The 10,876-nt window shown below is 32.0% G+C and overlaps 2 protein-coding genes across 2 annotated transcripts; both read left to right on the forward strand.

Annotated features, from left to right (window-relative positions):
* Positions 1-9: 9 nt before the first annotated feature.
* LOC106316722 (pumilio homolog 12) lies at positions 10-3,161 on the forward strand. Its single transcript, XM_013754600.1, has 6 exons — positions 10-286; positions 872-2,154; positions 2,236-2,399; positions 2,491-2,749; positions 2,829-2,944; positions 3,038-3,161. Exons 2-5 carry the CDS (start codon positions 967-969, stop codon positions 2,934-2,936), a joined length of 1,719 nt encoding a protein of 572 aa, XP_013610054.1. The 5' UTR covers positions 10-286; positions 872-966; the 3' UTR covers positions 2,937-2,944; positions 3,038-3,161.
* Positions 3,162-4,483: 1,322 nt separating this feature from the next.
* LOC106317512 lies at positions 4,484-4,974 on the forward strand. Its single transcript, XM_013755320.1, has one exon. It carries the CDS (start codon positions 4,507-4,509, stop codon positions 4,804-4,806), a length of 300 nt encoding a protein of 99 aa, XP_013610774.1. The 5' UTR covers positions 4,484-4,506; the 3' UTR covers positions 4,807-4,974.
* The last annotated feature ends 5,902 nt before the right edge of the window (positions 4,975-10,876 follow it).

The raw sequence follows: 10,876 nt of genomic DNA on the forward strand, positions 1-10,876 counted from the left end.
GCCCTCTCTTTACATTTTCCTCTCAATTTTCCTAGAAACCTTTTTTTTTTTTTTTTTCATTTTCATCCGATTTCATATCTCAGTATTGTTCTCTCTTCTTCTTCTTCTTCATTATTTTTCCTGTTTCTGAAAAAAATGGTTTCTTTTTCTTTTTGTGGTTTTTAATTTATCTTTTGTTTCCTTTATTTCTCTCTTTGCGTGTGTGAGATTGTTCTCCTCCCTCATTACCTTTTGCCGGTTGGTGATTTTTTCGTATATGTGAATCTTTGCTTCTTCAACCTCACTGGTAAAACACTTTCTCTCTCACATTGTCATCACTAATTTATTTTTTTGGTTTTAAATCGGAAGCTAAAGATCGGATTTTTCGTTTGTGATTGTGAGTTTTTTTCTCTTTATAATTTCTTTTCTACCGTTTCATGGTATTTGATCATCGTACATTATCTCAGAACTGATCTTCCTCTCTAAGATTTGTGTGTGATCGTGGAGAGTTCCTCCTGATGATCGTTTTGTGTTCTTGTTTCTGTGTTAAGGACTCGTGATTCATATTGATTGTGTTTGTGTTTGATCTCTCTCACACTGCTGCAATAAAAAGAAGATTTATTTTCAAGTGCTTCTCTTTTAGTGATTAGCTTCTGGTGACACTGAAATTATCTTGTAAGACACGACAGTGGTGTTGTGTATTGCTGATTAGTGGTGGATTCGTATCCCAAAGTTCTGTTTTTGATGTATTTTTTTCTAAGGACCAACCAATGTTGTTTTTACAGTTGTTTACACTTTACACTAAGTTATTTTGTCAGTTTCTTACATCCAACTTTCACACAATAGTTTCGTTGGTGTAATTTCATTCAAACTCCAAGTGTTTTTGTTTCAGCTATCAGCACTTTAGTTCTTACATCATCAAAGGAGTTGAAAGGTCGGGTTTGTCCATCAGTTGAGTGGTGTATAAACTATAGATCGACCTTGAGGATGGATCAGAGAAGATATGATGAGGCAGAGTTTGATGAATTTGAGAAGCTTCTTCTAGAGATTCCCAAAGTTACTTCAGGAAACGACTACAACAGCCCTTTCCCTCCTCTATGTTATAGCTCAAGCAGATCATCGCCAAACCTTCATCTTCCCGGTGACCACGCATTCACATCTTCCCTTGCTGAATCAAACTTAAACTTTGGAATCTCAAATCAAACTCCGGAGAACCCCAACCTTATGTCCATTCCTTCTTACCACTCTCCACCTTGTGTATATGCAGACAAGTTTGATTCAAGAAAACAACTCGATTCTCAAATGCGTAGGAACCTTCAGCACCTTGGTTGCTTTTCAAATATCTCACCTCCTCAGCCGCAGCATTACAACATGCCATCCTCTCTGTCTCATCAGCCGCATATCAACTGGAGGAATGTTGAAGAAGAGAGGTTTAATCTCCAAGAAGAACAGTGCCTCTATCGCCGACCTCAACAGTCTAACAGAAACTTGTTTTGTAATGGAGAAGATGGTGATGAATTTGTGAGGAGTTTAAGTAACAAGATGTACTATCCGGAGAAGCTTCTAGTGAGATCACCGCTCGGTGTGAACACAGCTAAAGTCATCAAGTACGGTCTCGGAGAAGAAGACTCACAAAACAGAAGACTTCGGTTACAGAACCATCATCAACTCGATGAAGCAGATCTCTCAACCAGCCTCAACAGTCTAACGCTGCAGCCTCCAAAGTACTACTACTCTCTAGCAGAGGCAAGAGGGAAGTTCTATTACATGGCGAAAGACCAGCACGGTTGCCGCTTCCTTCAGAGGAAGTTTGCTGAGGGAGATGGGAACCATATCGAAACGATCTTTAACGAGATCATTGACTATATCAGCGAGCTTATGGTTGATCCTTTTGCTAACTATCTAGTTCAGAAGCTGCTCGAAGTGTGCAACGATGATCAGAGGATGCAGATTGTTTGTTCCATAGCTAGAAAGCCAGGATTGCTTATCAAAATCTCTTGTGATATGCACGGGACTAGAGTTGTTCAAAAGATTGTTGAAACGGTTAAGAGACAAGAGGAGATTTCAATCTTCATCTCTGCTTTGAGGCATGGCATTGTGGCTCTGATGAAGAATGTGAACGGTAACCACGTTGTTCAACGGTGCTTGCATCATCTGTTACCTCACTGCAAGAAGGTAACAACTTGCTTCACTGTTTTTTTTTTTTTTAAATAAATAAAAGATTCAGATGTGACCCTTTTCTTTTTGTCTCTTCAGTTTCTTTTTGGAGCTGCGATGACTCATTGTGTTGAGCTTGCAACTGATAGACATGGATGTTGTGTGCTTCAGAAATGTATTGGCTATTTCGTAGGAGAACAAAAAGATCGCTTAGTCTCTGAGATTGCCTCCAATGCTCTGCTCCTCTCTCAAGACCCTTTTGGGTTTGCATCTTTCCTCTTTTTAGTTTTTTTATAACCATTTGCTTGTAGATTATGGAGATAATAACATGCAGACTTTGTTTTTATATGGCAGGAACTACGCTCTTCAATATGTATTTGAGCTACACCTTGAATGGGCTGTCAACGAAATCCTTGAGCAACTAGAAGGGAACTACACCGAGTTATCGATGCAGAAATGTAGCAGCAATGTGGTTGAGAAGTGTCTGACACTAGCTGATGACAAACATCAAGCTCGCATCATCAGAGAGCTCGTAACCGATGGTCGTCTTGATCAAGTTATGTTGGATCCTTACGGAAACTATGTCATTCAAGCAGCTCTTAAGCAATCCAAGGTAACATAAAAAAGAATAAAAACAAATCAGAATTGTTGGTTGATTTAGATTCAGTATCTAAATGATGAGACTGGTGCAGGGGGTTCTACATGGACTTTTGGTTGATGCCATTAAAGTTTTTATCTCATCTCTTCGTACCAATCCTTACGGTAAAAAAGTCCTCTCTGCACTTAACTCGAAGAAGTAAATCAGCAGGTAAAAAGTATCCTTGAAACTGAAACTCTTTTTTTTTTTTTGTCTCTTGGCTTTACAATTAATATGTTTTTTTTTTCTTGACAATATTTGCAGATTTGTACCAAATGTGTTGGCCTGTGTTGTTGGTAAAGTTACCTTGTAAATGTAATGTGTAATAAGAGTAGAATTCGCATGTTTTTGGTTTAAAAGATCCAAAGAGACAAAAGATTCAAAAGAACGGCTTTAATCTAATCGTCTTACATTCATCTATGTTTTGAAAGATCATATTAAATGCTTCTATTATGCATAAAAAACGGAAAATCAATTATGAATAGAATAGAATTAAGAGAAAAAGACAAAAATAGCACTAAATCAAGTTTTTGTTCCCAAACTAGCACTCAAGGTCAAAAGTCACAAAAATAGCACTTAATGTTTTATCAAAAATCACAAACTTAGGGTTTAGAGTTAAAGGGTGGAGTTTAGGATTTAGGGTTTAGAGTTTAGGGTTTAGGGTTTAGAGTTGAGAAATGAGGTTTTGGGGATAAGATTTCAAATTTTGAAAAATAAAAAAATTAAAACTTTCAAAAGATAAAATGCTATTTTGGTCATTTTAGTTTTTGAGTGCTATTTTTGTGATATAAACTTAGAAAAGTGCTATTTAGAGATTTACCCTAGAATTAATGCCCCTTAAAACTGATTTTTCATCCAAGAAATGACCACAAATATCAAAATGTTTCAGTTTCGTAATTGTGGTACGGTTTCTTGGAACAGAAGTTTTGAATAAAAAGAGGAGTAATGAATAACGAGTCAAAATTCAGAAGAATGGGTTTCACACGTGTTGGATACTGAAAATATTTGAAATAAATTAGTTTAATAAGATAAATAAAGTGTGACGATCGTGCCCAACAAGATGAATTGATCGTGACACGAATTTAATAAAGTGTTTAATATTGAAACCCCCACAACTTACGGGCGATGATTACTGAGTCAACATGTGAAAATCACTTAGGTGAAGAGTCAAACCTTTGGTCATTTGGTTTACAACTTTGGTAACTAAAATGAAAGAATTCAGTTACATTCAATATTCAATCATATATTTCGCCAATTTATTCATTTTAACTTCAAATTAGTATTTCATTTTTTATTTTTATTTTAAACAAAGATTCAAATCAATTTTATTTTTATGATTGATTCTTTTTTGGACTTTTGTAAACAGAACAGTATCTTTTCATAACCAAATTGGTACTTTTAATAAAAAAATAGAAACGACTTATAATTTAATAGTAGTTGGTTTGTGATGTTTTCATTTTTTATTTGAATTCAATTTTTAATCAAATGTCCCAATGATTTTTTAATAAAAATAAAAATTATGTTCCTTAAAAGAATTAAAAACTCGTCCTCTTGTTTTTAAATCAGATTCTTAGAATTACAAAACTTATGGCACTCTTATAAACCAAATTTGTTTTTTTTAAACATTGGCGGTAAATCGATTCGGTAAAAAAGTTCTGATACCCTTTTCATCTAAATAAGTTTATACACAACACACAGACAAATCAAAGAGATGGATCATTGTGCAGAGAGACATGGTGTTCCGCGGCGACACGGTGACGTCCGTAGCCCATTTATCGGCGGAGATATTTCAGCGGTTAAGGTGGATCCCGCCGTCGGATCGAATCAGAAGCGGCGAGATGTTGCAGCTCGTCTGCTGTTTTCCGCTTCAACAGTTAGGTCGATTCATGTTATGGTTCTGGAATTATATATGTGTACCACCTCCAGAGATTCTTTACTTTGATGATGATCTTGATAACGATGATGTTTATGGATCATCTTCGTCTTCTTCTATTGTTAATCATCATAATTACTATCATCTTCGTATGGAGTGACCAAAAATTTCGTATTTTCTGATTTTTTTTACTTGTAAAGTGTTTTCTTTTTTTTCCCCTTTTTTGTATAGAAAAAAAATCTTTGTGGTGTTTTCTTTCGTGGGATTGTTGGATAAATTGGAGTATGTTTCTCAATCCTTGTTTACGGAAATCAGGAGTTCTTGAGTATTTGGGGAATGCATAGAGGTTAAGATTTCATCATTTTAGGAGCCAGATGAGCTTGTTTTGATATATTCTTTTGTATAAATCTTTGTTCTTTTGATGTAGATCATCAATTAACTGAGTTTATTCTATGTTTAGCTAGTTGAGCACCTTTAGTGTGTTTAAATCTTTGTCTTTTTAATCTTGGTTGATAGAGATTAGTCAAACAATTCAAGTTATTTTGTTTTCCGATGTATGGGAAAATCAGTTTGATCTAGAAATGGCTTTCAGAGTATTTAATCAGCTGATTTAATGATGCAAATTGGGAGGTAAATAATAAGGATAGAGAGCTCCTCAAGCTTAATACTCCAGCAGATAAAAAAAATTGTGGATCAGTGTTTTTTAGATAATTAATTTTAGATGTGACTATGGTAATACATAATTTCACGTTACCAGAAACTATTGTGGATTCAGTTCAGATAATGTTCTTCTTGTGTAAAAGATCATTTGTGAAGCAGGGTGGTCTTGAGATAAAGTAATGTATACAATTATCAAATTCATTTCTTTGGACAAATTATCAAATTCATTTAGGCTCAGTTTTCTGCTTAATTTTGAAACCTTTATTGTGTGTCCGAGTCTGAGATAATGTGTTTATCCTACTAACTAAAGTTCTTGGTGGGCTTTTTTCTTCATGTTTGAGACGTTTACAGGATCCCAATTCAAGTTCTTTTTGTCGCCATTTTCCATGGAAGAAAGGTCTCGTTTGCCCAAACATTGGGAAAGGTTTGTTTCCAACTAAATCAGATCCGAATTTCACACAATCTTGTAAAAACATCCACTATTTCACTCTTACTACTCTTTTTACTAGGATAATGCGCATGATAAATTTATATAAAAATTATTTAAAAAATATTATACGGAAAAATAAATGTATATTTTTGATTGAATTAATATTTTGATCTTTAAACAATTTTTTTTTTAACTTTTTGTTAATTACATAATTTGTTTACTGATGAGCTGATCTCATTTTTGATAAAATTTTAGGTCAAAAAATCACTTACCGCATAAGAACGTAATGTTTATGTCGAAAAATCTCGGGTCTATTTGATCTGCACCTTTTGCAGAATAAATATTTTATATTTTTATTTATTTTATGTTTTATGTTTTTCTGCATATTATGAAATCTTAATAAAATAATAAGTATATATATTAAATAACTAAGAAATCAGTTACTATTATGTAATAAATTGATGTGTGCATATAAATCAAACTATCACTCTTGTTTATTCGCAATCATTTTAGGGAAAATAAATCAAAACAATCAATTTTATCTATCGTATATGATATATAATTAAATTTAAATGATATTAACATATATATATAGTACACTTTTAATACGAATATTTATTAAATGAAGTTTCTACTCATATTATTTTATGATTTGGATATTTGTGTAACAAAAGTTTACACCAACAATTTTTTTTTAATGTGGGATAATTTCAATAATTTATACTCATTTAAAAACAATGAAGATTTCAAAATTAAAATATTAACTTTTCAATATATGTTCAATGCAAATATCAAAATATAAGTATACATTTTCATACGATGTATAGTTTAATTTAAACCATTATATATATATACACATAAAAACCTATTAAAATAAAATTATTTCTTCATATGGTCTTATAATCATTGTATCTTAATATAGAAAAAAATTTAAACCTTGATCATAAAAATTTATGTGAGACTTTTAACAGTTTTAGTAATTTATACTCGTTTTGAAAAATTGAAAAATACGACATATACAAAAAAATCTAGATTTTTATTATATGATTAATGTAATTATGTAATTTATTTTAGTAATAAAGAAATAAACAAAAATGATAAAAAGTATACAGATTGTTATCAAATATTTATTGTTTAAAATCATTAATGGCTATATATATATTTTTTAATCATATTAGGTAATTCCATAGGTTTTATTTAAGGAAAGCGTGCGAAACAATAAAAATTTGATATATGTGACCAACTATAGCCTGCGAAATATTATTTTGCTAGAAAGTATAATTTTTATACTATAGTTTATATAAGGTGCATTCTTTGAAATATGATTTAGAAGGCATGCACAAGTGTCACATAGGATATGAAGTTTTTTTAAATTTTTACAAGATTCGTTATAACTTTTTAAAAGATCATCAATTAATATATATGAGATTTTAACTAAAGTGTTTTTGCTTCACAAAATATAAAATGTTTTGGTATTTTCCATAGAATGTCTGATTTACATCCTAATTTATCGTCACGGCCATACCAGTTAAAGTCGATATTAGTTGGTTAAACAAGTCTAAGTGTCTAACTTAGGCCAACCCGCCAAGTCCGTGCGAATAGGTTCCATGTCTTTTCTAAATAAGAAGTTGAAGAAGAGGGCGCAGGCGCAGTGTTTTCAAGACTCTTTGTTGTGTGGCTTGCGTGTTGCGTCCAGCAAAATAAAACGTATGTGTAATTGCTAAAACCGGCCCATAGTAAAAGCAACCATGGCTTATGCAAAGCCTTTAGACTTATAGGGCTCAATTTTCGATTTTTGGTTAAAGATAACTTTTTGGATCTTTTCTTCTTTGTTCAGAATGAATAAATATTATGATTGCTACTACTTGTGATATGGATAATATATCAAAATGACATGATTTTTATTATAAAGATTTGTGGAAACTAAATTAGCAAGAATTGAAAACTCTAATTTATTCATGAAGACAATCAAGATCAGGATCACAGAGTGTGACTCTTGGGATTTAATCAGTCGGAACATAAAGACCGATTCCTACTTAAACATATCTTGGTGGATCCTAATTACCGCAACATTATCTAAATCTAGGAGCATTTTTAGAAGCTTTCATGATTAAAAAGACAGACTCGTGAAATGATGAAACACATGCCTTAACAATAATAACCTTTGACTGTGCAATGACGAAGCACAAAAAACTTTTCATCCTCAAAGGTCCACAAAATCTAGCTGATGTAAGTACATATTTCATATATGGATATGGCAAGTCCTAGTAAAACAAGTTGGATTGACCGGGTTTTAATATTATTGTAACATTATTGTATGACTCTTCTAACTTCTAAGGATCGGTCATTAGTCCATTTAAATGTTTCTCTCTAAATTGTCAAGCAAAAATAGGTAGCTATGAAAAATTGAAAATAAATGCTGCCACCTTAAATTATCTAGATCACCAGATGCACCCAACAGTTCAATACGCATTGAAGAGATTATCTTAACCGCTGATGTAATCTGCGTTAATCACTTTTGTCTATGTTATAGTGCACGCACGTTAAACAAAGTGTATTTTTTGTAATTAGAAAAGACAAGGGTAGTGATTAGCGAGGATGATGGTGCAATTAGTTAAAGATTTATTACTAGTATAACTATAACTTAAAGAAAGAACCATGTAAAGGCTCATCTTTCCTAGTACTTACTCAAAGGCCAAAGCTATCTAACCAAAATAAAGAATTACTAATATCTTAACCAGATCTTATAATTTTTTGTTCTTATTAGTTACTGTTGACTTTTATTACGGACTAGGAACCTTATTTTTCATGATTTCTGAGTATAATTTAGGTTATAATTACAAGAATTCTTTGAGGCATTTATAATACTAGTATATATAAAACCAAAAATGACAATTGTAAAAAGCCCTTTTGAATTGATTTACCAAAATCTCTTTTTGTGGAATCTCATAATGATGCTCTGCTACACTGTTTGACTCGCATTGGATTCCCCACCATTTGTTAGATTTTTCCTCAATCTTTCCGTCTTTACCATCCGTCGAGAATAGACGATACAGACCGTACACATGTATGGTAATCAGTGAGATAACGCCGTCAGAGTCTAAACGGCGATTGGCAGTGTTGCACTGTGTCTCTGTTTCCCTTGGTAATGTTGAGCAAACCGAAACAGAAGAGATAACTAACCAACAGCTTCATCGGAAAAGAGAATCTTGTGTCTGCTTCGCCATCATTTACTACAAGTTACGCTTTGACTGAAACTATTTGCCAACAAACAAAAGACAAGATTACTATTCCAAGGCAACTCGTACGTATTAACAATATTTATTTCAATTTCTCAAAAAAAAAAATAAATTGAATGACTGAAAAAACAAATCGCATCTCCTACCCTACTTAATTTTTTCCTCTAAAATAGAGTAAAAATAAATATAGAATAAGAAATGCTTCAATCCAACTTTATACCTCATCCCATAACAGATTATACTCCATAAATGAAGTAATCTATTTTTTGTTTATTCATTACTTCATAATGGACTGAAAAATGAAATAGGATTATAGCATTTTAACTCCATATTCATTTTTATTCTATTTTGAAAGAAAAAAAAAATTTTACACTAGAAATGCTCTAACACCGTATATATCTTCACAGGGAGAAACCCATACCGTTTTAAATTAAGTCTATCGAACATGATCCAACAGTTTTAGCTATTAGACCAACTCTTAGAGTGTGATCGGTGTCAAACAGTGCAACTCAGAGTAATTAATACAAAGAAAATGAGAGTAAAACTACTGGAGTAAAAATTGTACTCCCTCTGTTTTTAAAAGATGCATATTCTAGACTTTTCACATATATTAAGAAAACTCATTAAATATGCATTGTTTTTTGTGAATAACAATTTTTCATAATTTTTAGCCAATAGAAATTCAATAAACACCATTATTTTTTTTGAAACTTACAATTTTTCATAAAATCATACATTGAAAAAATAAAAAATGTATCTTTTTGAAACATTTTTTTTTTCCAGAACATACATCTTTTAGGAACGGAGGAAGTAATAAAGAAAAATAAAAAATTAAAACCAGCACAACACATGTTTTTTTTTCCACCGAGATTTTTTTTTTATTATTAAAAATAAAAGGGACCGAGCCCAACAAGAGTTGGGCCAAAGCCTAGAAACATATTACAATACTAAAGCCCACAAACCGCAGGGCATGAATCCAACATACTACACGGTCTACGGCTCAAACCAAGCAACTCAACCCTAGACGGGCCGGAGGTCTCCTTTTGGCCCATGGGCAACACATATTTTCTCTCCATAAACTATGAGAGAAGAAAGAAACAAATTTACTCTATTTTAACAGTGGCAAGCAAAAAGTTAAGTGGAAACTTTTTCATCTGATTGACTACAAACTAGCTATAGTCAGAGTAAATGTGTTTTACTCTTAAAAGATATCGCTACATGTACCAAACAATCATAGCCTTAGTTAGTTCAATTTCTCTAATTACACCATTACTAGTCTTTTGTATACAGTTTTTTTTTTCTTTTTTTTTTTGCTTTTGTAGTTGATCATCAAATTTTACAAAGCCAACCCAACAGAAATGGTCATTCGTTTCTTTATAGCTACTTTGTTTTGTAGAACATTCATCTGTACTAGTAATCTATTGGGTGATAACAAAATAAGTATATGTATATATATATATATCCATTGATGTATGTTAGTTATAAAAAAACAATGATTAGTTGTTTAGCTATTTAGACTCTGAATGGTAACGTGCGGGATAACTACGGGATAAATACAATGCGGTTCAAATAGTAACAAACATGTAAAGATTTTTGTTACTACTGAGAACATCTCCAATCTCTAACTATTTTCACCTCTACATGCGATAATAGAGGTAAAAGTGCTCAATCCCATCTCTATTTCCACCTCTAAAATAGAAATTGCTATTTTTTCTTCTATAGAGGAAAAAATAGCATTTCTCTATTATAGAGTCATACTTTTTTATTTTCAAAATAGTCCTTTAACTTTCAAATTTTTATAGTTGTAACCAAAATAATTATATTTATAGAGAAATACAGTTTTTGTAAGAGTATAATAACATTTTTTATTTACATAATAGTCTTTTAACAAAACTTTAGTT

The sequence above is a fragment of the Brassica oleracea genome, chromosome C9 (assembly GCF_000695525.1).
Source record: "Brassica oleracea var. oleracea cultivar TO1000 chromosome C9, BOL, whole genome shotgun sequence".
In the NCBI taxonomy this organism is placed as follows: Eukaryota; Viridiplantae; Streptophyta; class Magnoliopsida; order Brassicales; family Brassicaceae; genus Brassica; species Brassica oleracea.